Below are 27,580 nucleotides of genomic sequence, written 5' to 3'. Positions count from 1 at the left end.
GGTTGTTCCCACACCCTAGACAGAAGCGAATGTGGACACACTCCCCTGTGAAGTGGCAGTGTGTCTTCCATGGACCCTGGGCCCACTTTCTGTGGCATTTCTGGTGCTTCTTCTCTCTCACCTCTGGACTCATCGCCAGAGGCTCCTCACTGCATCCCTGAAACTAGGTAAGGAGTCCTGGGCCTGGAGAAGGCAGTTCACCCAGCAGTCCAGTGGGTGGAGCAGGGTTTGGGACCCAGTCACCTGCCACCGAGCTCTTCGGGGATCAGTGCATCCTGGTGGCACACCATGCTTGGCACATAGCAGCCACTCCCAGCTTGCCTTTGCTCCTGACACCTTAGTGCCTGTGACTGCAGAGCCCTTCAAGTGGAAACCCAGGGCTATTTATTCCTGCAGGTGGGTGGGTGAGCGAATTCCAGCCACATTCACTGGGAACAATAGCAGGCCCATATGTGGTACATTAGTCCTGGGAAATTGTCCTAGGAGCCCTCGGGACTTGTGGGGCAGCTCTCCTTATACTCTCACCACCACAGCCCCTCAAGCCAGTTTGGTCACATTTCCTTGGGTTATCATCAGGGAAAGTTAATATGGAGCTTCGGTATTAAATTTCTACTTTAAAAGTAATTCTTTGACTTCCCTGGTGGTCCAGAGGCTAAGACTCTGAGCTCCCAGTGCAGGGGACCTGGGTTTGATCCCTGGTCAGGGAACTAGATCCCATATGCTACAACTAAGACCCAGCACAGCTAAATAAATACATTTTTTTTTTTTTAAAAAAAAAAGGTAATTCTTAGTTATTTCATTCATGGGGGGAGCAGTCTGGGGAGAACACACAGAAGATTATAAAGCAACCCCCCTTGCTTCATTTTATTATTATTTTCTAAACATTTACTTATTTCTATTTTTTTGTCTGTCTGTACCAGGTCTTAGCTGCAGCACACAGCATCTTTTAGTTGTGGCAGGCCAGATCTAGTTTCTTGACCAGGAAATTGAACCCAGAGCCCCTGCATTGGGAGTGAGGAGTCTTAGCCACTGGATCGTCAGGGAAGTCCCCTCTTGCTTTATTTTAAAGACAGCTGCCAGAGCTGTTGCCTCCAGCAACCGTGTGTCTTTACCATTCTGCAGGCCACAACCTCCCTGTACATGTACACACACAGACACACATGCACAGACATGCAGTGCAACTACACAGTGTTTTCAGAGAGCAAACTGTGTTTCTAGTAACAAACCACATTCGGCCTCTAGGACGTGTGACCAGGCTTTGCCCTGAGAAAGAAAGCTCCATGGGAAGAGTTCCTGCCTGGAGCCAGCAGCCCAGCCTCCAGGCAGTGTTCAGCAAGCCCTAACAGGATGCCAGGCGGCTGGCGGGCAGGAAAAGACCCACTCTGAACCTCTCCTCGTTGTAATTTACCAAATCCATCTGGGGCTCCTTTGAGCTTTTTTCTGGAAACGCCACATCTCAAGGGTCTCCCTGTTAGAAAAGGTCAGAGAGTTCATGTGATCCTTTCATGTTACAGGAACTTGAAAGAAAAGGAAAGGAAATGTATATTTTCAGCCTTATAGTTGTGATTAAGTAAGCTCGGGCGATGAGAACATTTAGATGATTTACATGACGTTACATGAAGAGCCAATTAGCCTAACAACTTCCGAAAAATATCTAGCTCAAGAGCACCCATTTATTAGCGTGCTTGGAATGTGCTGGGTGTCGTGCTAAGCTCTTTCCTAGGAAACATGAGTCATCTCAACCTCGCTCCCACAGAGCAAGGCAGGCTCAGGGTGATACCCATTTTACTCATGAGGAAGCTGAGGCTCAGAGAGGATCAGTGATTTGTCTGGGGTCCCCCAGCTAACAAATGACAGGGCAGGGATAGAAACCAGGTCTGTGTAAATCCAAACCCAGAGCTCTTTTGTTCCATCCCTCAACTCTTAAGAGCTGACTTTGTCCTGCATTCAGATTCCGATCTGAATCTGATCAGTCCACCAGGTTCATTAGCATGAAGATGAAGCCTCGTTAAAATCCTGGGCGGCATGAACCCAGAAGATTCTGGGGCCTCTCTGCAGCTGGCCTTGATCCCCAAACTCCCTGGTCACCTTCAGGGGAGCAGCCACAGATTCTACTCACCACCCCATAGAAACACCCCAGAGCCTACCATCTCTGTTTGGGATCTGAGTCAGTGCCCAGAGCAGGTGTCTAGAGTGGGATGAGAGATGGCACATCATGGGAGCGATGGTACAGGCCAAGGTCCATCTGACTCAAGGGAGACGAGACTGGTTGGGCCCTCTCAGCCAGCAAATGGCTTGAGCTACTTTATACAGACCAGTCAGGAAGTTTCCCCAATCTTCCGGGTGGCCCCTGTATGCAACGTGGGCCACCCAGAAAGCTGAGATTCTATTAATGACAGTTCTTTCTTTTTTTAAAAAAATTTATTTGGCTGTGCCAAGTCAGTTGTAGCATAAAATCTTCAATCTTTAGTTAAGGCATGCAAACCCTTACTTGTAGCATGTGGGATCTAGTTCCTTAGTCAGGAATCGAACCCAGGCCCCCACATTGGGAGCGTGGAGTCTTAGCCACTGGGGAAGTCCCCAGTGACAGGTTATTCATCCCCATTTGTCTTCAAAGATCACAAAGCAGATAAGGACACACTCTGGAATTTTAGAAGTCATAATGAAACACTAGATTGTGGTAGTTAGGGGAGCTCAGAAGTTAGACTGCCAGAGTTCAGAATACTAATACTCACTTCTAACCTGTGAGACCTAGGATAACTTACTTAACCTCTCTGAGGCTTAGTTTCCTCATCCATAAATGGGGATAACTGTCCCTATGTTATAGAATTGGTTTGGTGATTAAATGAGATAATGTGTGTGAAGCTCTTGACCTGATGCCTGGCACATAGTAATCAGTCAGTACTATGACATCTCTGTGTGGATGATGCTGCTGGAATCAGTGCTGACCAGACAAGGGGCTGCTGCTCAGGTGGATCTGTCTTATGGGGACAAGCCTGAATATCTTCTCCTCTCTCTTTCCTGAAGCCTTACAGAGTTTTCCAGGCCCAGATGAAGTGTGTCCATCTCCTTCAGGAAGCCAGCCTGACCAGTCCAGCCACATTGATCTCCCCGTATCTGAGCTCCTTCTGCCCATCATCTGTATAGATTAATGAAGCAACAAACTCAGCTCTAGTAATTTCTCAGCTTCTCTAGCAGCCAATGCCTCCTGGAGGGCAGGTCCCCTCCTTGGCCCCTCCCTTCTCCACAGCCTGAGTCCAGGGTTAGGTACAGGATAGACGCTCCGTCAGTACACCTTCAGGCTGATTCCAGTGTGGCTGTGGAAGTCGGAGCCTCAGTCTCTCTCCCTACCTTACACCATCTCACACCTTGTTCTCCCTACTCACCTACCCCCTCCCTTGTTCCACCCAGCAAAGCAAGAGGTTGGGGCCATCACCCCATAGGACAGCAGTTCCCAGATGGTCCAAAGAAATTTGGGGTGGGAGAGAGAATAGAGAGTGGCCAAGTTTTTCTTCTAGTAAATAAAAAATTTAAAAAATCAATTCTTACCCTCATTTTAGTAAAGAAAGGCTATTTTCACACTAGTAGAACAGAAAGCTCATAGGCTCTGACTAAAGGCTAATACTTTAAGCTGAAAAAAAATTTAGCCTTATTGGGAAAAACAAACCAGCCACTTCACTGTTGCCCTGACTTCTCTCCTTTCTCCATGGAGAAATCTTCAATCCCCACTGGCCTACATCCACTAAGACTGCATAGGTTTGCGGATCTTTGTGCCAGAGGAGGCTTGTGCTAAGCTGGGGCCACCCGAAAACAGAGGAGGACCTCCAAAGCTTTTGGGTTGGGCAGATTTATACTCTCATTCAGCTTCCCAGAGGAGACTCAGTCAAAGGCCAGACCCAGCAACCTCAGGGGCAGAGGAGGTGGAGGAAGCTGCAAGCCCCACCTCCAGTACCTTCTCCCCTCCCAACTGGGATGAATCAGGCTGAAACAACCCCCGCCCCCAGCACACACTCTAGAGGGGATGAGTGAGCTCACACACACACTCTAGAGGGGATGAGTGAGATTGAGCAGACAGCTCACACCCAAAAAAGGAGTCTGGGGAGACCTAAAGGGCAGGGTCTTCCCACATCTCCATCACCAAAGTGAGTACTAGTGCCCAAAAGACCCCCCACCCCAACCGCAGCACCAGGAAGGGAGGAAAAATGGGCACTCCAGCCCTAAGTTGGGGGCCGAGGAGCCCCGCTGGGCGGGTGCAGATAGGATCTGAACGCAGAGAAGGGCGGCTCTTTGATCCGCAGCCAGCCCGGCAGGGCCTGGACGCGCAGGGGCGGTTCAGCCCTCTTCCGGCCAGGCTCTGCGCCGCTGCAGGAGTCCTGTGGGACTGAACCGGACAAGCGTCCAAGACGCTCTCCTCCCAAATACCCTCTGCACCAGCTGCTTTCGGGAGACGTGGTAAGGTCAACACCGAATCCAGCACGGAAACCTGCCAGGTCTGCGGTTTACTGCCCCGCGATTCTAAAGGGCCTGTATCTTGTCTAGATACAGAGGCTGAGCTGAAGTCAAGTGTGCTAAGGAGGCCCGCGTGGACATGACCCAAGGGGCCTGGTAGTTCCGATGGAAGTTGGCTCACGTTCCGGCGCTCCTCAGCGTATAGATCTGAAGCCTAGATCTTTTGAGGGCCGGCCTGCGCCAGGCTCGGAGTCAATGGACACTGCGCGAATAGGACTTCCCGGTTAAGTTGCTTGGGACCACCAACCCCTCATCACAATCCGGCAGCCCACGGAGCTGCCCAAGCCCTAGCCTCCCTGGCCGGGCCACAGGTTCCGGACATGGAACTCAGCTGGACGAGTTGTTGTGGGGGGTGGGCGGTGGATTGGCATGGGTCCTGGAAGGATACTTCTTTCTTGCCCTCTTGGCTGCGTTCGCGCCTCCAAGCTGCCACGTGGCTGAGAGGCCCGTCACAGTTATGCGATGTCTGAGTCCCTCATACAAGAAGCACTCAGTAAATGTGTGAGAGGGTACAATGCCTGAGCTCGCGCTGAGTGAGGGCAACCTGGGAGGAGGTCCCAGATTGGGAGAGGGCTGGAAGATGCACCCAGAGAATGGAGTTTTGATGAGTCCCAACTGCCGGCCCGGTGTTCGATCATAGCCTCGAGCAGCCCCTAAGCTCAAGGAAGACCCCAGTTCCAAGCCCAGGTACAGACAGTTCACAACTTGGCTCCCTATCCAAGGTACTCCCAAACCCCGAAGGCCTAGGGGACCTGAGCACTGCACAGCTGAGGGAGAAACCTGGGCGCAGGAAGGGAATCCTTTGCTGTAGGTGAGGAATCGGGGTTAAGAACCCCCTTTAGATTCCCCGCATTTCAGGAGAAGCGCGACGCTTTTCAGGCTCCTCCGACGCACCATTCGATTTACGCCTGGAAGAGAGAGCCCTTTAAGGCTATGCCCACTGGGCGTGCCCTGGCCTCTCCCAGGAGGAGGGGCGGGGCGCTTTGGCTCCGCCCCCTACCGGGCCCGCCCCCCGGCGTCCCCGCCCCGCCCCCGGCGCTCCGCCGGCGGCGCCTTTGATGTTCTGACCCGCCAGCTCCCGGAGCCTCTCAACCCGGCGCCCGCGCCCCGCGCCCCGCGCCCGCAGCCCGCCCAGGCGGAGTCAGCCCGCGCTCCGCCCGCCGCGATCCGGGCTCGGAGGTCCGGACTCCGGGCTCGCCGCCTCCCGGGCCGGCTCCGCGCCCCGCACCCCCGAGCCCCGCGCCCCCGCAGGCTGAGCGCACCATGCCGCAGCTGGACTCGGGCGGGGGTGGCGCGGGCGGCGGCGACGACCTCGGCGCGCCCGACGAGCTGCTGGCCTTCCAGGACGAGGGCGAGGAGCAGGACGACAAGAGCCGCGACAGCGCTGCGGGCCCCGAGCGCGACCTGGCCGAACTCAAGTCGTCGCTCGTCAATGAGTCCGAGGGCGCGGCCGGCGACGCGGGGGTCCCGGGGGCGGGCGCCGGTGCCCGCGGCGAGGCCGAGGTCGGGGCGGAGGTGAGCGCTGGCCCGCGCCCCGTGGCTCCCCAGAAGCCGCCGCGCTCCATCGCCCCTGGCGCTCGGCTCGCGCTGCCCCGCCCCTCCCTCCCGCGGCTTTCAGGGGTCCCCATCCCTCAGACCCCTCCCGGCCCGGCCCCGAGCCCCCAGCCTTCCCAGCCCTCTCAAGGCCCCTTTGGATCTCCCCGCAGGCTCTCGGGCGGGAACACACTTCGCAGAGACTTTTCCCCGACAAACTTCCAGAGTCTCTGGAAGACGGTGAGTTTCTGCCCGGCCCAGCTCCCCTCCTCCCGCTCAGGCCCGGCAGCGGTGGGAGAGCCGGGCCGCCGAGTACGGGAGGGAGCCGAGGGGGTGCCTCCCCCGCCCCCCACGGCAGCTCGGGGAGGCGGTAAAACCGAGGGGGTGGGGGAGTGGGGGGCGGGTTTCCCGGGCGCCGCCAGGCTCGAGTCACTTCCGGTGCCCTGACCTTTATAGGAGTAAACAGACCCCCGCCATCTCCGCCTCCCCTCCTGTCCAGGTGACTTGACTAATCCCCCCGTCTTGAGGAGGAAGCGCTGGCCAAGGTCCCTTGGCCGGAGGGCAGAGTTGGGGTCCAGGAAGGGAGGCCCGAGCTCGGGGTCCTTCGTCAAACCTTGGCACCGAGGGGACCCCGCCGCCCCAGCCCTTCAAGTCAGGAACTCGAAGGGGACCCCTTGGCAATTCTGATCTTCTCTCGACCGAGCAGACAGCCTTCAGCCCCAGCCGCCCCGGGCTGGCGCTTCTAACCAGCTGTGGTTTTTCCAGGCCTGAAGGCCCCGGAGTGCACCAGCGGCATGTACAAAGACACCGTCTACTCTGCCTTCAATCTGCTCATGCACTACCCGCCCCCCTCGGGAGCAGGGCAGCACCCCCAGCCGCAGCCCCCGCTGGTAAGTGGTCCGAGCAGCCCAGCCCGCCTTGTGCCTGCTACCTCCTTCATCAGGTATGTGAGGCATGGGCAAGAAGTGACTTTTACCTAGAACAAAATAGATACAGGAGAACGCTGTTCTTGTCCCTTTCCCCATACAGTCCCAGTGGGATCTGAACCAGAAAGAGATCTTTCCTGAAGGAAAGAGGACAGCCACAAGCACCCCCACTTACCTCCAGCGCTTGGCTTTTGTCTTCCCAGCTTGGTCACTAGCAGGTGCTGGCTCTGTCTTGGAGCTCGGTGATGCTGGGGTGGCATCTTCTTGAAGAACTTTTAAGCTGAGACCACCCTCCCCTCCTCAGGGTGGTGTGGGTCGCATGGAGTTTTGAGTTTTGCTGTTAGCCTTCTCCCACTAAGTCCCAAGCTGGGGGGAATGGGTAGAAAAGCTGGGCAGCTTCAGGTCTTCTGGTTGTACGGGAGAAACCTCCTACTCGTTCTGTCCTTGTTGGCATGAATGTGGCCTTCCCAGAGAAAGACCCCAACCACAGTGTGGGGAAAGTAGGTTTTTAAGAAGCTGACTTGGTCTCAAATGCACCAGGAAGGGCTTGCAAAGGTGTTTCAAATCAGTAGTGTCAGTTAGGGGCCTGTTTAATCAATTTGCAAATTGAACTGGTTTAAGTACTCAGTGCTTTGAGAAGACTGCATGATCATTACAAACCGTGCTTTTCTGCCCGTTGGTGCAGATGACCTAAAGTGTGAAGAGCCTTTTCTGAGTGCTTCGGGGCAGCAGTAAAGCTGTGCTTAAGGAAAAACTCAGATTAGTGTTCCAGACTGTGCTCAGCTGGCCCAAGTCAGAGGTGAGATTAGAGCTTCGAGAGTACATGAAAGGGCTTGGGGTCTGTGGTGGGTGGGTGTTGGGTACATAGACCCTCGTGTAGGTCAGGCCAGCAGGGGAGGCTCATATGTTAGTTGTGGGAGGTCACCTGTCACCCAGAGGGTGAAGAGTGACTGCCAGGCTCTTTCAGATTCAAGAGCGAGGGTAGGTTCTGAAAGCAGTTTCATGCTGAAGCTGGTGGGACGTGAGAAAGTAGACTGGGGCTTCTCTCCAGAAACCCAAGATGGAAAACCTGGTAAACAGCTGACTAGAAATAAGCTCCTTGCCCTTTGGACCCCCGTTCCTTCATCTGTAAAGGAACATGTTGGTTGGTTGAGTGGTGTGTCGCTTTCTGGCTCCGTCTGTGAGGTATTTGCTTCCTTCCAAGTCTGTGGGGGAAGGGGCTTACTTGCCTTCTGACCTTGCCACCTGACACAGCAGCTCTCCCCAGAGACCTACCTCTACCTTCCATGAGCCTGCTATTAACAAAAATGCTGGGGGCTCCCTACAAGGCTTGGGGCCAGGTGGTGGGACATAATCCACCAGTGCCTGCCCAAACACAGGCAGCTGAATTGCTGACAGGGGGCTGGGGTTGCTTATAACCAAGACTAAACAAAAGGCTCAAAACAGACCTCGCAGGCAGGTTCCCTCCAGCGTCTTGTGATCCCACAGAGGTGCAGGGAAAAGGCGGTGTTTCTCAGTTCTTTTCAGTCTGGGCAAGTGGTAGGGGAGCGCCCAGAGTGGGAGTGCCTTGTTCTCCACAAGGGTGTGGTGATGGAACCATTTGGTGTCCTTTAGCTTATACTGGTCAGAGTTTCGCAGATGGTCAGCTGCCTCCAGCAGTCAGGACTCTGGGGGGAGCGGGGGCTGGAGCAGGCCCACCACCACTCCCCTGGCCTGGATCAGTTATCTTTTAAACTTTGAGATCTTTTTCAAGCTGCAGCAGATGCATTTCTGTGTGTCACACTCTCTCTTATAGGGGCGAATCCCTTTGTCCTCCTCCCCACCCTGCTGTCGCCTCCCACAGCCTGGCTTCTGGGCTCACAGGAAGAGGGCAGGCTCTGGAGCTGACTTTCTGTGCCCTGGCATTGGCTGCTCCATGGGGCCGGAGACAAGAACAGAGGCACAGGAGGGCCTGCACTGGGGAGACGGTGGGTGAGGAATTTGTACGTGAATATGGGGGGCCTCCTTTAAGCAAACCTGTTACAAAGGAACAGCTAGAAGAGTAGTAGGTGTTTGTGTTACTAGAAGAGTTATGTGGACATTTAAAATATGGTGAGCTTTGAAAAGGCAAAATTAATTGACCCTGTGTTTTGGGAACCCATTTATCATATGATTCAAGGTTCCTGTGTCTGAAATGACGAAAGATACTCTTACAGTGGGTTAGGAGTCCCTTGTGAGGTCCTCAGGAAGAATTGCCTTTGGAGGTTTTTTCCCCAATGCTATGTCTTCCCCCTGCCCATAGGCTTTGGAACTAGGCCCCTCTTGCTCCCTGCCCTCTCTGAGAGAATCAACTGGTCAACAATTGTGCCGGGGAGCTTAAGGCCGATCGCTTAACCTTCCCTGACAAGGGGTAATACCCATGCCAGGGACCTCTGCCCTTGTCTGGATGGAACGCCCATGTGGCTGCTACGCTGGACACCTCAAAGTAGGCAGACTGGAACCTTGTCAGGAGCAACTACCAGGGGGGGTGCAGAGGGAGATTTTGCTTCTTTTTGGTACTGGGCTCCTCGCAAACTCTGCTTTTGGAAGTGGAAATTAGGTCAAAGTTGATTTCACAGCTGATGTCTTTCAGGAGCCTCATGCAGCTTTGCAGACAAACCTGGACCCGGAGCCACTGCTTGTTGTGTTTTGTTTGCTCCACTCTGGGATTGTAGTGGGGAGGGCAATGACCTGGGCTTGGGCCAGACTTTGAGGGATTTCTGGGATGAGTGAGGCATCACTTCTTAGGGAAACTCAGACTCTAGGATGTGCAGAACTGACAGTTTGGTGCAAATTCTCATTATCAGAAAGGATATGAGGCCTCATCACTCTTCTGGCCCCTTCCAGGGGCTCCGCCTGGTGTCTGTGGTCCAGAAGGCTGGTGATCCTTTCACCATTTAGATGAAATGCTCAGAATAGGCAAATCCAGAGACAGAAAGTAGGGGAATGTTTGCTGGGGCTCAGGGAAGAAGAGAATGGGGAGTGACTGCTAATGGGTATGGGATTTCTTTTTGGAGTGATGAATATGTTCTGGAATTAGATCATCGGGATGGTTGCACAACCTTGTGAGCATCTTAAAAGCCACTGAATTGTGTACTTTAAAATGGTTAATTTCAAGGTATGTAAATTACATCTCAATTCCCAAAAAAAAAAAAAAATAGTTGAGCTGAGCTTTTTGGCTCTTGCAGGGACTTGGGGCTGTTTCCCTGTGCCACCCTGGTGTCTGGGCATGCCCCGAGACCTATGAGGTGGAGGTGCCCACTTGAAGCAGTGGACTCATGCTTGGGCTCCTGGCCATCGGGCTCACATTCTCTGACTCCAAGGTCTGAGGTCCAAGTGAGGATCGTGCAAGCGAGCCTGGGGGAGCAGGAGGTGAGGGTAAGAGCAAGACTTGAGCAAAGGAAGGAAGTGCTGCTGACGCTTGGCCAGCCTGTCCTGGAGAGCTCTGCAGAGATGCACCCACCCAGCCCTCCACACCCCTCAGAAGACAAGCATTGAGGCCTTGCGGGGGAGGGTTAGTGATGGCTGGTCACCAGCCCTGGTTGGGGTGAATGAGTTTGGCACCAGGCTGGGTACCAGATGGACCAGAAGCAGCCTCTCTGAGGGTGCCCAGCTGAGCGGAGGAGACAGATGAATAGACTTGGATCCCTGGCCAGAGGAGTCCTGTCACAAAAGGGCCTGCTGGCAGTGTCCTGGGCATACCTAGCCCCTCCTGCGCTGTGGGAGAGGGTCTGCTGAGCAGCTCCTTGAAAGAGTAGTCTGCCAAATAAAGACACTGGGGACTGGCAGGCATCTGGGCTCCCCTCTAGACATACCAGATCGTCTACTTCTCTACTGAATTTGCCACCCCCAAGCCCAAACCATCACCATCCCTCCCCTAGGAGGGCAGACCTGGGTCCCCACCCTAACCCTCACCCTCACCCCAGGATCCCCAAGGAGCTTAACAGAAGTCAGATCCCCTGTCTTGCCGGATTAAACCCTGCAGAGGCTCCCATTGCTCTTGGAGTAAAATCTGAGCCACTCAGCACAGCCTTAGTGCCTAGGTGGCCAGCCCCTGCTGACCCCCGCTCCTCATCTGCACCACACTCTTCCTCTCTCCCTAAAAAAGCAGCCCCCCAGTGCCCTGACAGGACACTGAGTTCTTTGCACCTCAAGACCTTCACACTCATTACTTCAGCTTGGCATTCTCTTCGGCTCTTCACCTCACTGCCACTTTCTCATTCCTCATCCAGGGCTTATTCAGATGTCACCTCTTCAGAGATACTTGGCTCTGACCATCCAAGTGGGGCCGGCCCTCCATCACACCCCGCCCCAGGCCTCAGCTGCCTTGCCCACTCTAGCAGCATTTCAGGACAAGGAGGTTGGCATTGGTTTATGCTCAGGCCAGAGGCGGCCCATGTGTCAGAAATATCTTTGAGCCTTAGTTTCCTCCTCTGCACAACGGTAGTAGCAAGCCCTCCTCCCAGAGGTGGAGTGAGGACTAGAGGCAGGGGTACCAGGGACGTGCCCAGGAAGGTGCCAGTGTGGCCTTTGCTTGGGGGTCAGGATTTGGCCACAACTGATCCCTTCTCCTTTGCTGTCCCCTCTGGGACCAGTGGTGGCTCAGTGGTAGTAACTCTACTGTGGGCCACAGAGTTTGGGGTCTGAACGCTGGAGTGGGGACTGGGGTATATGGGCCCCTCCTCGATGCCTGCCTCACCCAGGGATTCTTGGGAGGAAAAGTGTGAATCCTGGGGCCAGGCTGGGAGCCACAGCCACTCATTCTGTCCTGAGAATCCTCTCCTACCACCCTAGAGATTTGTCTCAAAAGAGGCCCCTCCTTCCCTAGCCATACAGAAGCCCGTTACATATGATGTTAGGGGCTGAAGCTATTTTCTAAGGGAAAAAAACGGGGAAAGACCTTCGTGGCCGTTAGCCTCTGAACCATTCCCAGAGCTTTTCTCACACGGTCCCCTGTGCATAACCCTCTGTGCCTTGTTCCAATGCTTCCCCGGTGTGGGGGTGCATCGCGGGCAGTGCCCATGTATGGCTTCTTTGCTTGTCTTCCCTCATGTTTATTATTCACTTCTCCCTCATGTGGCTTCTAGTTTTCTCACAGGTTGCCTTCTTTACCGGTGGGAATGATGCTCACTGTTCGATTGTTTTCCTGAAGCACAGTGTGAGAACTGTGGGTTCAAGAAGTAGGAAGGGATCGTGGCTTTGCTTCCCTGTGGCCCCAATTCACTGAGGGTTCCTGGCGGTGCCCACGCCCAGCCCACATGGCGTTTCCCCTCGTTTGTTGTTCATTTTATAGGTTCGAGCTGGGCAGTGAGACTTAAAAGTAATTTTGACTTGGATTCCTTCCTGACTTGGAGGGCTGTGTGGTATTTGGAAAATCTGCAGCCCCCCCAACCCGGATACCCCCAGGGTGGAAATTGTTTCGGGGGGCCTCCTTGATGCCTTTCAGGCCCAGGAAGTAACCCTGAAGGAGGCCCGCCCGTCCTGCAGACCTACCCCACCTGCCACCCGTGGCTGCAGTTTAGGACTGCCCATCCACTCCTCCAGCTCAGGAGCAGAGGGGCTGACGGAGAGCCCTGTGTTGGTTGCTGGCACCCAGGTGTTCCTCCCCCAGCCCTAACAGGGTCTCCCAAGCCAGCTGTCACAGGCAGCAAACAGGGCTGTTCATACCAGCTCTGCCCACCTCCCCAGGTGCCCCGAGGCTTAGATGTGAGTGGGGCTGAAGTGGGGGTGGTCTTGGTGGTCCCTTCTCACGGGCAGTTGGCAGCCCATGCCTTCCTGGGTCCTCTTGAGATCACTCCCCACCCCCTGTCCCCGCATGAAGGGAGGTTTAGCTGAGCTGTGAGAATGAGCTCTGGGGGCAGTGGTTTCAAGTCACATAACAGCTGAGGTCAGGGTGGAGCAGGGTGGGCACAGAGCCGCGTGGAGGGGCAGGGGGAGTCGCAACCCCTCCGAGCCTCCTCGGGCAGCTGCGGTCCCGAAGCCATACAGTCACACTCCCTCATACCTTGTGACTGGCTGCTTCCTGCCACTGTGTACAAACAAGACTCCGTTGGAGGAAACAGGTGTTTTATCAGGTCACAGGGCTCCCCCCTCCCCCAGTGGTACAGTGCATGGGTCCTGGGGTGACAACCCTCCTCTGCAGGTGGGGACAGTAGGTCATGTCAGGGAAGGGACTTATCCATGGCCCCTTAGAGGAGTGGAGGTGGAAGGCCTGAGTTGGGAAGCTCCACCCTCAGACGCCTTACCTTCCACTCCTTGGCTGAGTGGCTCTGGGTAAATTAACTCTTCTGGGCTTTATTGTCTCACCTAAAAACAAGGATAGTGAAGGTTCCTAGCTCCCTGGGTTGCTGTGGGATGGATCATGTATGTGGAGTTCTTGCCACACAGTCGGTGCCAGCCTGGGAGGGGTGGTTAACACTATGGGGACTGGCCTTTGTAAAGGACGCCACGCCAGTAGGTGCAGTAAGTACCCCTGAAGGGGGCTGGGCTGAAGCCCCTGACACTCTCTGTCCAAGGGCCCTCAGCCAGCTCCCCCGGGGCAGAGCAAAGAGGACAGCTGTCTACCCGGCCAGCCCGAGGGCCCTCAGCTGGTCAACGATGTGGTGCCCGCTGTATCTGGAGTCCTGGTCCAGACCCCTGACTGGTATTCACTGAGCGCCCCTGGGTACCTGGCCGTGGCTCAGCACAGAGGGGACGGCTGCCTCTGCCCCACCCCAGAGCTCAGTTCTGGCAAGGCAGAGGCCTCTCCTGGGGCTCAGTGCCGGCTGTGCTGGATGAAGCACACTGAGGAGGGGGAGGGGCCAGTGGGGCAGCTAGGAAGACGTCCTGGCAGGGGACTGCTCTGCAGGCCCAGAACCCATGAAGGCGGGAGTGGGAGAACGCTCTAGGCTGGGGGGACAGCTGGAGCAGAGGAGGAGAGGCAGAAATGAGTATGTTCTTAGTCACTGGAAGGGCCCGCCAAAGCCCAGGGTCTGTGAGGCTGGAGAAGGGCCAGCATGGAAGGCCTAGCATGTGCCCAGGTGGTGCTGGTGCCACAGCCCAGGAGTTGGCAGCATGAAGGGCAGCATGGTGCCCACAGGAGATGGTCTGACTTGGACAGAGAGGGTGAGGCGGGTAGGCGGATGCTGGGAGGCACAGGGTGACTGGAGGAGGCGGGCAGGGCCAGGGAGGGGGTGGGCTTTGGGCAGGGGAGACCCGAGCGAGCTGACACATGCCAGGCAGGAGTGCCTCAGAGGTGGAAGTTTCGTGTTACTTCATTTGACTCTCAGTCTGTCTCCAGGGTCATGAGGCCAGGGCCTCGCCTCCCGTCCCTGAGGGGACTGAACCGCGGAGGGCAGGGGGTGGGGCCACTGGTGCTTTGGCCAGGGTTTGGAGAGCCCCCCCATCAGCTCTGTCTCTAGCAGGACTTCAAGGCCCCAGGAGTCTGTGGAAGGTCTCTGAGAACCCAGGACATTATTATCTCCTTCCTTCAGGTAGTCTGCTGCCTCACTCACAGACCTGTGATGCTTGGGGTGTGGACGTGGGTGCCGCCTCCCTCCCCTTAAAGAGGCGTGGCCCTCAGCAGCCTTGGCACACCCAGTCTCTGAGCTGCAGCCTGGAGGGTCTGTCCTGGTCAGAGGGTCCTGCAGGACATGGGGCTCCCACTCGCTGAGGGGAAAAGGGACTGTCCCTTACTGGATAGGGTCCCTGACCAAGGTGGGCCTGAGTGTGGCCCTCTCTTATGGGGAAGCTGCCTTGTAGCCTGTCCCACCCATGGAGCCTGCCTGCCTGGGCTCTACTAGCAGACATGGCTTTAGAGCGCAGAGGGAGATGGTGACACACGGCCTTCATGTCACAGCCAACTCCACAGCCAGAGCTCCTTGGAGATCAGAGAAAGCAGATGCTTTGCCAACCCCTTTACCCCTCCCACTGAAACAACCATCTCTTCTCTCCCAAGGACAGAAGGCTGTCTGGGCCCCACAGTGTCTGCTTGCAAATAACAACGAATGTGTGGCTAGGGCTGCAGGCATGGATGGGCAGGATGTGGCCCCAGGGAATAGTGGGTTCTGAGGGTTCACGTGGTTAGGGCTGCCCTAGCCCACCATGTCTGGGCAGCCTGGCCAGATCACCCCCTCCCAGGGAGCCCAATTTGCCCATGACGGGAGGAGGCTCTGATGGGCAAGGAAGCCAGCAGCCAAGGCCACCTCATCCCTGGCTGTGTGACCTCAAGTGAATCTGTCAGCCTCTCCAGGTCTCAGTTTCCCTCTGTAAATGGGGTCGGGAGCCCTGGCCACAAGGATTCCTGAGGGTCAGATAAGCATTAGTGGGAGAGGCTGCTGCTCTGGTGGGCTTCAACTGGGGCTTTGCTGGGCACTCCGAGAACTGCTCCCAACCCAGCCTCCCCATCAGGCAAAAAGGAATCGGAGGGCGGGAGGGACAGGTGACAGGAGTCCAGCTGAGGGTATTCTGACTAACTCTGACCTGGCTCTGGTGGCAGCAGGCCCAGCCTCCCGGTCTGCTGGGCCACCATCTGAAACACATTACCAATGCTTTGTAAACTGCACATCACTCGGCCACATGAAAGCTTGGGATCTAAAAATAGCCACTCCCAGAGGACGCCCCGCATTGGCGGGGCTCAGCTGACCTCTGCACGCACACCCACCACTAGGCTGTCCCCCTTGCCAGGGAGCCCAGACTGGCAGGGCCACACCCACCCACCCTCCCAATGTGGGCAGCCACTGCCTGAGGCCACTTTATCTGAGCGCAGATCTCATCCAGCTGGTCAAAGCTTCAGGCCTCAAGGCCTTACCTAGGGCACAGTGTCTGGAGAAGCCAGGAGGAGGCTGCCCAGGGTGTGTCAGTAGCCTCAGGCCCCCTTCAGACCTGTATATGGCTGGCATGTCTGTGGGAAGCCAGTGGAACTGTCTCACAGGAGCGACACTGGGGACTTGGCCGCTGTCAGATGGCGGACAGGAGGGCCGCTGGTGGATGTGCTGGTATGAGAAGGGCAGGGTCCTGCCCGGGACCCCATGGTGTCAGTGGGGAATCTGTCCCAGCACAAGGGCAGGGCAGCTGTGGGTCTCCAGGCTGCCAAGGCTGACTCTTTGCCCTACTTTCTGTGGGCTCCTTTCCCTCTGGTCTCTGTGACCAACTGCAAAACCACTCTTTTCCCTAAAAATAAACATGCTTATGGGATTGGGGGAAGCTTTGTAGCTATCAAAGGAAATAATAGGGTGTTTAAGAAAATTACATTGCGTTTTAAATAACCAGCATGAAAGTCATTAAGTTTTAAGTTTCATTCAAATCAGATGGCTCTGTGGCTGGCCAGGCAGGCAGAGGGTGGGTGGGCCCTTAGGGACGCTGAGCAGCAGCTCTGGAGAGTTTTGCAGTGAGGTCTCTGCTGGCTGTAGCCGGGGTCCAGGCAGGGCAGCCCTGAGTATATGCTGTGCTGCAGCACCCTGCCCAGAGCTCGCTGGCAGGCTCTGAAGCAGTATGCAGCCTGGGAACCTCCCAGCTGTGGTGGGCAACCCCCTGGGTTGGGCTGGGGGGTGAACACAGACCAAAGGGTGTGGGGCAGATGAAGCCGGGACTGCAGAGGCCACAGGGGTTGACGACCATGTTGGGATAGGGGTTTAGGGATGGTGGTTTGGATCAAAAGGGCGAGAGAGGATCTACAGGGCCAGGACCACATCTGTCCTCTTCACTGCTAGACTCTCAGTGGCCAGCAGAGAGCATGACACATAAGTAGGTGCTCATAAACAGCTGTTTAAATTAGCCACAACAGCCACGGCAATAGTGCATGTGTCAAGAGCCTCCCAAGTGCCAGACCTGTGCCAGGGACCTTTAATCCCGCTATCAAGATGCTTACAAGAAGCCAAGAAACTAGTCACTATACAGCTCTCACTTTACAGATGGGGAAACTCAGGCTCAGAGAGGTTAAGAATGTGCTAGTAGCTGGCAGAGTCAGGACGTGGACTCTTTTCCCCCAAAGCCCAGACTCTGCTTTCAAATATGTGCAATTAGTTGGAGTCACTGTAGGCTGCAAAGCTGAACATTACCCCCACTCCCTTTGAGTTTATGAGCTGGGTTCCTCTAGCCTCAAGGAAAGACTTGGTCCTTTCCTGCCCCCCTTGGGCATGACCTCAAAGTTCTGGACTTGGGTCAGGGCTGGACCAATGCCTGGCAAGGTCAGGGCTACCAGGGCCAAGAGCGGTGTTTCTTGGTTGAAAGCAGGACCTCAGGGCTTCCAGAATAAATATTACCTGGAAAAGTGTTTATAAATGACATTCAAGATTACATCAGGTTTGGGAATTCCCTGGCAGTCCAGTGGCTAGGATTTTGCACTTTCACTGCCAATGGCATGGGTTCAATCCCTAGTCAGAGAACTAAGATTCCTCAAGCCACTAAGTGGGGCCAAACAGAAAACAAGATTGTATCAGGTTCTGATACAGGAGGCAAGGACAGTTTAGGACCATGTATAAGTGGATTCCCTCTTTCTGACTTTGGTCCTGGCTCAGCTGGAAGCTCACTGCTAGACTTCTGTGGCCCAGGGGCCCTCCTCTGTGTGGTCCAGGGATGGATAGAGGGTATCCTTGGTTCTGAGACAGTGGGACTGGCTGGACTGAGGAATCTGAGGGCATCCCTGGGCGTGGGTGTCCCTTCCCAAACCCCTTGGGAAAGTTGCTTGGGAACCAGATCCACCTGCCAACCTTGCTAGGACATTTTGAGAGTTTCTGCTTCTACCACTGCCCTCCTCTGCACCTCCCACCCCTGGTTCCGCCCCGGCTCTTGTCACTGATGGCTAGTCAGGAGCTCAGCAGTCTGGCCCAACAGCAATCTGGCGGCAGTCCAAAGGAGATCAAGGGCCAGCAGCCCCAGCCTGATACAAAGGCCAGCTTTCCTGAAAAGCCTTGGTCTAGGAACATGCTCTCCTTTGTCTTCTGTTTTCTTCTTCATTAATTTAAAAAAAAATTATCAGACACAAATATTACTTCATTTCATCCCTATGAGATATGGACATGGTACAGATGGGGAACCCAAAGCATGGAGACATGTACCTTGCCCGTGTTGGAGGAGAAACATGAACTCCAACATCTCCCTCTCTGTTCCCTGCCCTTCTCACACACCACTCTGCCTCTGGGGCAACATATCCACTCATTTTTTGAAAACCTGGGTTTTTTAGGTACAGTTGGGTCCCGTGGCTCCCCGCCCCCCAGAATGTAGTACTTCACCCTCTCCTGTGTTTTTACACTGTTAGACGCAGGTGTGTGTCTGTAAAAGCTGTTTGGTGTGGCTTTTTTCAGAACCCCCTGACTCAACCTCATTAGAGTGCTCCACCTCACCAGGGCCCCTGTGGCAGTTGAAGCAGCCCTGCCCTCCTCTGTCAGCTTACACTGGGTGTGAGGGGTTTGGGGAGGGGAGCATCCTGGGGCCTGAAGCCTCCAGCAACTCTTTTTCACTCCTTGTTCACGGGATAAACTGCTGGACAGAGTCTAGGCAGAGCCCCAAGGGCCTTAGCTGCCAGGGTCAGACCCAAGTGAGCTTCCTGACTGTGGCCCCACAGCAGAATTGTCCTGCCGGGGCTGGTACAGGCAGCTAAACAGATCGGGGAACTCACAGACCCCTCTCTTATCTTTGGTCCTCAGAAGCTGGCTGGAATTAACTGGGGCAGGAGTGCAGTGCCAAGGTTGGGGATGAGATCTCTAAGTCTCCACCTCCCAGCCTCGAGCCATTGCTAACCATCAGCCCCCGCCTCTCCAGGGCCTGCCTGGCTCCTGCTCCTAAGCAGAACACTCACTCTTCTGCCGGTGGCCATCCCCGCCCGCCATCCTCACCCCCCCCCTAAACGCTGCACGCAGACTGGGAAAACAGAGGCCAGACCCCGTGGGAAGAATTTCTTCTCACGGTTCCTGTAGTCGTTTATGACTGAGGACCAAACACCGCCTAGAGGGCAGGGTGGAAACACCCTTCACACAGCGAGATGGGGGTCAGAGTCACACAGCTGGTCAGTGATTTCTGAGAGAGATTACTGGCAGGGTGTTGCTGGCCAAGTCGGTGATCCCTGGGGTCCTGGGTGGGTGGAGGTCTCAGAGAGGAGACTCAGTGTGCACAAGGGAGAATCTGGCAACCACTCGGCCCCTGGGCCTCACACGTGTGGTCTCCTCGCTGGCTACCACCAGCTGGCCTGTGAGGCCTGTCGCTGAGTGGTAAAGATCTCTGGCTGGGAACCCAAGAGGCTGGATTCAAATCCAGATCTATCACTACTTGTTCTGAGACCTTGGGCAAGTCATTTTACCTCTCCTGTCTTCCTGTTCCTCGTCTGCACAATCTGTACACACAGATCACACAGTGGCTGGGAAGACTGCAGGGTGGGACTCTGCGGGGTGCCAGGCATACAGGGGCTGTCACTAGTAGGGGCTGCCATCTCTAAACCTGCACGTTCACCTTCTTCAGGACTTTTCCACAAAGCCTCTTGGTTTCACTCCCAGGGTAACAAAACCTCTGACCTCCTCAAATGCTGTCCTCCCGGAGCCCAGCTTTCCCTACTGCCTCAGACAGCCTGAGCTGATGCTGTGCCCCTGGCCTGCCTCAGCCCACGCGGGGTCCCAGATGGCAGGGCACTGAGATCGAGGAGCTGGGAGACTGACTCCCTGGACCAGGGGATGCCCAGCCTCAGAGCTGCAGCAGAGTCCTCAAAAATGTGTCGGTGTATCAAGTAGCAGCTTGGCTGCAGCAGCTCCCGGAAGCTTATATTTTCCTCTAAAAACATCCTGTCCTGAGGGGCGTTTACCTCAAAGAGGAAGAAGGAAAACAAAAGTAAACGAATGCATAGAAACCGCCGGAGGCTGGGGGCCAGCCCACTCAGCTCAGTGAGGTTCCGCTGCTCTGAGGGCGCCTCGGGGCTGGGCTGGGTCTAGAGCAGGCCTGTGGTTTGCCAAGGCTGCCTGTGGGGACTCCGGTCCTCACCTCTGCTGTGGCAGGGCCCCATTATCTGATGTCAAGACCAGGCAGCTGGTGGACTGGCCACAGGGACCTGGTAGGGCTCTGTGCATCCCTGGCAACGGTCCCGTGCTGGTGGGAGGGCTGAAGCCTCCTGGTCTACAAGGGGGTGGCCCAGCCATCCTCCAGTCCTCCAGCTCAGCGGGCCACAGAGCCACGGCTCCATGCTCTGCGGTGGGCGTCTAGCACAAGGCGTCTGCCATGCTGTGGGCGGTGAGCTGGAGGGCCATCCCCTGGAGAGCGCCATGTCCTGGGCAGAAGGGCCCAGAGTAGGGGTGGGGATAAAAGGGCGTGAGCCCAGCTAGGGTATATCTGCAGAGGTGGGATCTGTGGGAGCCCACACCTCAAGGCTTGGCTGATACGCAGGTGAGTTCCCCTTTGGAAAGGGGACCTGCTTCCTTCTGGGAAGTTCATTCTCACTCTCCCAGGCCTTTGGCGGGGGGTGGGGCGGGGGAGATTCCCACTCAGCAACTGGCCAGACTCCTTGGCACTTAGGCACTTATCGGTGATAGAGAGGTCTGGGGGAGCTATGGTAGGTGCTAGGGGACCCTGGAGCTGGGAGGGGTCCAGAGGAACTGATCAAGGTCAGTGGATGCTCAGGGGCACTCTGAGAGTCGACACGCGTAGTTTCTGGCAATGCAGGGAAGAGAAGTGAGAACTGGAGAGGGCCTTATGAGCCGGGCCACTCTGGGATTACGCGGGGGATCTGGGCCACAGAGCTGAGCTCCAGCCTGCACTGTGCTCCCCAAGCCTTGTGCCCTGGTGTGGACCCAGGTCTCTCTCCAGAGTGGGTACTGCTTCCAATCAGCACAAAGGCACCTTATGAACGTGGCAACCCTGGCTTTCACTGTGTGGAGAAAAGGAGAGGAGATGGAAGGCGGCACGGGTTCCCAGGTGCCGGGCAGGATGTCCCTGAGTCCCAGCAGTCGCCCAGCTCCTCCCAGCCTCCTGTGTGCTGCAGCTGCCAGCCAGGGTGCTTTGTCCAGTGCTGCCGCATTCTCCCTGAACACTGGCTTGTATCGGGCCCTGCCCACATACACTGCGAGAGGGCCCTTGAGCTAGCAGCCCTCAGTGGCTGGAGCAGAGGGAGAGGAGGAGAGAGATGAGACTGTGACTGACATCGCTGAAGACCCCGAAAGTCCTAAAGAGGTCCCAGCACTGACTCGAGGGAGTATGTTAGAGCAACTTCCTCAGTTTCCCTGAGCCTCACTTCCCTCATGTGTAAAATGGGAAGGATAATGCTGGCCTCAAATGAGCTGTCAATGTGGTATTTACAGTACTCAACTTCATGTCTGTGCCCTTGGCACAGAGAGCAATCACTTTCAATAGGCCACCCGGTGTTGAAGGTGTGAATCTGTGACTCCTTCTGTGGACTTGTCCCCAAAGCCCTTTCCCCAGCTTCAAAGCAGGCATCAGGAATACCCTCCCCCGCCTTCTAGGAGCCGAGAGACTGGAGTCAGGTCCATGGTGGATGAGTGGGTGGGCATGCAGAAGTTCTGGGGCACCAGAACTTATAGAGGCCTTTGTTTAAAAGTCTTAGTGAACAAGGCAAGTACAGACCCTGGCGAGGCAGAGAGGACCACCAACAAGCCCCTTCTGCCCTCCAGGACCCCCAGCCACTCCTGCAGCAAGTAGGCACTTCCACCTGCTGGGCTGCTGGAGCCCCTCCCAGGTCCCAGCCCTTTCTAAGGAAGTGGCCCTTAGACTGAGGTCAGGATGAGAAAGAATCTGGCAAATATGGAAAGCTAGGAGGAGAGTGCAGCGCGCAAGGGGTGGGCAAAGGTGTTGAGGTGAAGTTGAGCTGGGTGCCTGGGTAAGAGAAAAGCAGGCCTGTGAGGCTGGACAAGGCTGGGGTGTGGCTGTGAAAGGGTGAGGAGTGATGTGAGCTGGGGACCTGGGGGTCATGCCTAAATACTGCCGTCAGGGAAGCTCCCAGTTCAGGGTCTCAGAACTTACCGGAGCATTTTTTAGGGTCAGGGAAGCACTGACTCAGGTGACTGACCAACTAGGCTGAAGCAGGGAGACTGATTTGAGAACTGGGGCTCCACGACAACCAGAGGGCCTCTGCGGCACAGTGGGTGGAAGGAAGCTCAGCTTTGCCACTGACAAGCTGTGTGGCCTTGGGCAAGCTATGTAATGTCTCTGCCGCAAGTTTCCTCGTCTATCAAATGGGGATAATAATGTATCACAGGTTTGTTTTAGGAGTATGTGAGTTAAAATCTGCAAGGCGCTCAGAACTATGCCTGGCACAGGGTACAGCTATGCCTCTCATAATCATCTGCCATTAGCAGATGCTCTTTCTTCTAGCCGACAACGTTCTTTTGCCTGATACATAGTAGGAGCTTAGTAAATACATCCTGACTGAATGTGTCTGCTGATAGTGATCAACTGTGAATTCTGGTACAGTGTGTTTATGTGTGTGTTTGGGTGGGGGCAGGGAGGGTAGGGGTGCTTCTCCTGGCACAGTCCCCTGCCAAGGGGAGGCCTTTTTGGGAGGACCTTGTCAGGCTTCACATGCTCCCCACCCCGCCCCCAGGCTTGAGACCAGAGGAAGCAGCAACTTTCTTCGCTGGGAAAGTGTTGTGGGGCTCAAGCGTTTGGGGGTTTTCAGAGTCAACCGTCAGAGGCGAGGGAGTTTCTCTGCTGGCGGTGGCAAGGGCTTTCAGGGTGCACACAGCCTGTAAGCGGACCTCTGCGGTCTGCAGGGAAAATGCCGACTGTGTTTATTTTTCACCTGAGCCTGCAGGAAGTGGGGGTGGGGAGAGGGAGGCGGGAGCAGCCAGGCCCAAGCTCGCCTTCAGAGCAGGGGAGACCAACCTCAGGAGTCCCTCATTTCCACCTCCTTCTGCCTGGCCCTGCCCTAGGGCCCCTTCCTGGCTCCAGTCTGCTCAACAAGAGGAGGGCACATGAGGGCACCAGAGTGAGGACTCTCCAGCCATGGGCTAACCCCAGAAGGATGAGGACCCCTTTGGGGTGATGGGTTTTGAAGTGACGTGGGGAGGAACAGTAAGAGCAATGCCAAAGCAGGAAGGTCCGCCTGCACTAAGGCCAAAGCAGACATGGCCTCCCAGCCCAGGGTCTCAGAGTCCTGGACTCGTCCTGAGTGCTGCAGCCTGGAGGGAAACGGGGGAAAGGGCTGTATGCAAAGGTCAAAACAAGGGTGTGGGAGTGTGCTGGTCAAGGCATACAGCCTGCTGTTGAGTCTGTTGTTGGCATATGCATCCCACCATGAGTGCCCAGCTCTCTGCCTGCAGAGGTTAGAGAGGAGAGGCTGTGCCGTCCAGATATTCGGGGACGAGGGATGGCGGACAATCCATCAAGGCCTGCCTCCTTCCCTAGGAACGGGGCAGTCACCATCAGGGGAGGAGAGAAGCTCCAGTCACAAAGTTCCCCAGACGCAGGCCAGGCCCCAGGCAACTCCACCCTGCTGTCTGGGTAGCCTAGCCCTGAGAGCCTTGTGCTGAGGCCGTGGAGCGGGACGTTCCGTTGCCGAGGGGGGTGTGGGGCATCAGGTCCCACGCCAGACAGTTCCCCCTCCCCGCTACCACCACCAGGCATGGAGGGGGCTGGGGAGTGAACTCAGAGGCAGCCTGCACAAACGTGGGAGGACCGGCCAGGCCCTCAGTGCTCTGCCCTGGAGCCCTGGCCCCTTGGGTCCTCCAGCTGCCAGCAGGCCCCCTCTGCCCACCTGGCACCTCTCCTGTGGTTTGGCAGCAGACTCCTGTTTAATGAGGCTTTCCCAGTTCCCAGGGAAGGCCGGTGGACAGGATGAGGCCTCAGTGCACCTGCCCTGTTGCACATGTACATACCAGGCTTGAGGCTGAGCTAGATTCTAAGGGTTCCTCGGCTTAGAGTGAGCTATGCTACATAACAACATGGAGCTTAGCTAGCCTGGCCGAGGAGGGTCAGCTCTAGCCATCTGTCAGGTGAGAGAGCTCTTCAGGACTTCTGGCCCATGCTAGCCGTCTGCAAGGAAGGCGGTTTGCTGAGAAATCTGCTGTGGAGCCATCCTCTCCTTGCCTTGGAGCAGATACCCCCTCTCGCCCTCCCATCCCGGGAAGGGCGGGACTCTGGGACTGTCCTCCTAGAGCTGGCACCTTGGACCCCAGGCTCCGCTCCTAAGATTTCCCAAGCTCAGAACTGCCCACTCCACCAGCCAGGCTTATTACCCCCGAGGGCTGAAAAGCCAGCGCCAAGGCGGGATGGCAGGGCCTTCTCTGAAGCGGTTTAAACTTGAAAGCCCCATGGCCTGGAGGGACCTGTTCAACTCCACCACCTGTGCTGGGCTCCAGGCATTTGTGCCCTTAAGACGGCAAATGATGGGATGCCCCCCACTAAGGTCCCAGCTTCTTGAGGGAGGCCCTGAAGCTAGTCTTCCCTTTGTGCCACGAGGCCTCGGATCTGGCTAATCCCTGTCCTAGGAATTTATCAGGTTAAGGCCGCCCCTGAGGTTTCCAGAAAGCTTTCTACCTTCATAGGCCCTGAGCTCCTGCCTCCAGAATTCTAGAATAAAGCAGGATTTTTGCATCTGTGACCAATTAGGTAGCAGGGTTGATAGGCTCATGCTTATTTTACAAGGGGCAAACTGGCCCAGGATCCTACAGAGGTAAGGTCACTGAAAAAGCCTAGTAGCTGTACTTCCCAACCCACTTCATATCCTAGGCACACTTTAAAAATGACCAGTGGAGTAACCGGAGGAGGTGGCTGGAGGCTGAAGCAACCAGGTAAAGTCCTGGGCATAATGAGCAAAGAGAGAGGAAGGTAATGGGATTAGAGAGGTGATTAGGGTCTGATCCTAGGGTTGTATAGGTCTGGGGAAGTTTAGTGCAGGCTCCAGGCTGAAAATTGACATGATCTGATTTATATGGCTGCTGGATGGAAGAGCAGGAGACTGTTGCATTTGCCAGGTGGGAAGTAACGGTGGCTTGGACTGGGTGGGGACAGGGAGAAAGGAAGAAATGGTTGGGTTCTGATATATTTTGAAAGTAGAACCATTAGGATTTGCTGACACACTAGAGGTGGAGTATGAGAAAAAGGAGCATCAGAGATGACTCCAAGCTGCTTGGTCTCAGCAACTGGAAGGAGGGAGTTGATATTAACTGAGAAAGATGGAGAGGAATGTTTGGGGCAAAAAGTCAAAGGTTCTACTTTGGACGTGTTGCATTTGGGAACATTTGGAGAGTAGTGTTCCGGGGAGAAGTAGAGGCTGCGGAGATACAGATGTAGTGTCATCAGATGAAGACGTTTAAAGCCGTGAGGCTGGATGAGAGCACCCTTGGGAGGTGAGGATTGATACAGAAGAACCGAGGGCCAGGCTTGGGTCAGGTCAGGAAAACGATGAAGAGCCAGAAACAAGGCCAAGAAGGAGTGGCCTCAGAGGTTAGAAGAAAATCAGGAAGTGTGGCATTCTGGGATCAAAGTAAAGAACCTATTGTGAGGAGGAGGGAGAAGTTAGTTGTGTTCAATGTGCCGAGCAGCCAGGTACAACGAAGACAGAACTGACTGTTGAGTTCAACAACATGCAAGTCACTGGGGACCTTGACAAGTCATCTGGTGAAGTGATGGGGCAAGAAGCTGGCTTGGGTGACGGGATAACAAGAGCTGAGGACTGGAGGCAGAGGACAAGGGCTGCTCTGCTGAGATGTGCAATAAAGGGGAGCAAGAAATGAGGGGACACCCGGAACGCTTATAGCTTGGAGAAATGGCAATCTGCTGGTCCCCAGAGTGGGAATAAAGAGTGGTCTAGCACAGGGCCTGTCATGTGGCAAAAACTCAGTACATGAAGAAATCACACTCCCCACATACCCCGTATCTGTCCCAGTCTCCTCTCGCTCCTGCCAGACACCTGCAGGCCTAAGAATCCTACATTCCACCTTCCATTCCCCCACACAATCCCAACCTGTTACTGTTGTCTGGGTCTGTGCTGGGACTAAAAGAGGACCTTAGAATGACAGGACCTTCCTTTCCCCAGCTTGCTCAGAAAGCCTGGCCTTCAAATAGCAACAGGAAGGTCACAGCAACCAAAACCTGGAAATGACATGGCCATCATCAGTCTCCCCAAGTGATGCTGCCAGGCAAGTCTGCCATCTCCAGGCAGACCTCCTTTAGCATAAGACCACAGCGTCTGGCCCCTGTGGGAGCCGGCACCACGGGGAAAGGAGGCACTGTGAGTAGCGTTTCATCCTCACTCTTCAGGATGAATGAGGGGCTTCTTACATGTCGTCACGACAGCCATTTGCGACAAGGTAACGGGTGCCCGGGTATGGTAGTAAAGTTTGCTCCAGGAACTGAACCTGGCTGGCAGACTCTTTCTCAGGCTTCCAGTGGAGAGCCCTCAGGAAGCTCTCCCGCCTGCCCCATGAGGTCAGGAGCAGGCTCTGGTCGGAGCTGAGGCACTGGCCTCAGGAAGTAGAAGTAGTGTCAAACCCATGCCAGCCAGAAGGGAGCCAGCACTATTAGAACATTAACTCCTATCTTCCTGAGACATGCTGAATCGTCCTGGGATCTAAGACTCCTCCTGGTGGACAACAGAGGGATGAGCGGGAGGCTGACAGGTGGTAATGTCAGCAACTTACCAAAGTCTGAGGGGAAGGGTGCAGCTTGTAGCCCAGCCTGAAGCTCCCCTGGAGGCAGGAATGTGGGTGAGGTGGTGGCCAGGACTGCTGCAGACACGTGTGGGATCCTGTGCCCACCTGGGAGCCTCCTGCCATGGCTACAGTGTGATTCATACCTGCCCGTCCCTTTAGCCTCACCTGGACTGCCAAGAGCCAGTGCCAGAGGACCTGAGCCAGGTCTTCCCACCAAGAGCTACCCTAACCTTCCCCAAAGCTGATGATGAAGGGGTCATGAGCCCCATCCATTATACCGGCTATGTTCACCCAGTGAGAAATTTCACCTCCGGGCTGGGAAGAAGCCCAGGCCACAGTCTCTATAATCATTGTCTTGCCCCAGATACGTCCCAAAGATATTTCTTCTGTGCCATGGGTTAGTGGTCGCCCGTCTGTGAGCCCAGCCAGCAGCGTCCCCATATGTGGGCTTTTACAAATGGTGCTAAGTTGAGCTTTAGATGATGTCTCCAGGGCCCTGGCCAGCAAAGGTGTGCACAGAGGATATGCAGAGCTGGGCCGTGGCCCTGAGCAGCACACTCCTGTGGCTAGGTTCCGACGGGGAGCCCCCGTCCCAGCCTGGATGAGTCATCTCATGACAAATCCATGTGACCAGTGTGAAAAGTAAGAGTCCTGTGGTGCCGAGGAAACAGGAAGCGTGGAGGCTGGGTGGGTTGGCTCTGGAGGGAGCCTAGCCACACCTGGAGCCAGCTTGCTCCACCTCCCTTGAGGAAGAAAAGGCCCCCTCCACTATGTCATCAAATCCTCTTAAGTGGTGGCTCCAGAGGATCAGACACAAGCCCCTCAGTCTGGAGTCCAGAGGAGAAAAGCAAGCTCCAGGCTGTCCTAAGGCTGAAGGCTTGTGAGCAACTCACCAGACAAGCCATTGGGCCTCAGAGCAACTGGGAGATCTCTGAAACCAAGAGACAGGAAGAATTTCCTGTGCAAGAGGAAAATGCCTCCTAGAGCTGAGGGCAAATAAAGACTGAGAGACTCTCTGGCAGATTGGAC

At 55.6% G+C, this 27,580-nt stretch overlaps 1 protein-coding gene across 4 annotated transcripts in view; it reads left to right on the top strand.

Annotated features, from left to right (window-relative positions):
- The first annotated feature begins 5,574 nt into the window (after positions 1–5,574).
- The window catches only part of TCF7 (transcription factor 7), a 31,852-nt gene continuing 9,846 nt past the window's right edge, over positions 5,575–27,580 (top strand). For 2 of the 4 annotated variants that reach the window (XM_088838658.1, XM_055429322.2), the window contains exons 1-3: positions 5,575–6,024; positions 6,216–6,282; positions 6,808–6,932. In XM_088838658.1, coding sequence (XP_088694784.1) covers positions 5,773–6,024; positions 6,216–6,282; positions 6,808–6,932 — 444 coding nt within the window. In that variant the 5' untranslated portion in view covers positions 5,575–5,772. The remainder of the gene's footprint in view (positions 6,025–6,215; positions 6,283–6,807; positions 6,933–27,580) is intronic. The other 2 variants (XM_055429324.2, XM_055429325.2) reach the window with 2 other exon arrangements.

The sequence above is a fragment of the Moschus berezovskii genome, chromosome 8, assembly GCF_049115385.1.
Source record: "Moschus berezovskii isolate FMDL1 chromosome 8, NW_MosBer_1.0, whole genome shotgun sequence".
Lineage (NCBI taxonomy): Eukaryota > Metazoa > Chordata > Mammalia > Artiodactyla > Moschidae > Moschus > Moschus berezovskii.
This window is presented reverse-complemented; position numbering and strand designations above follow the sequence as displayed.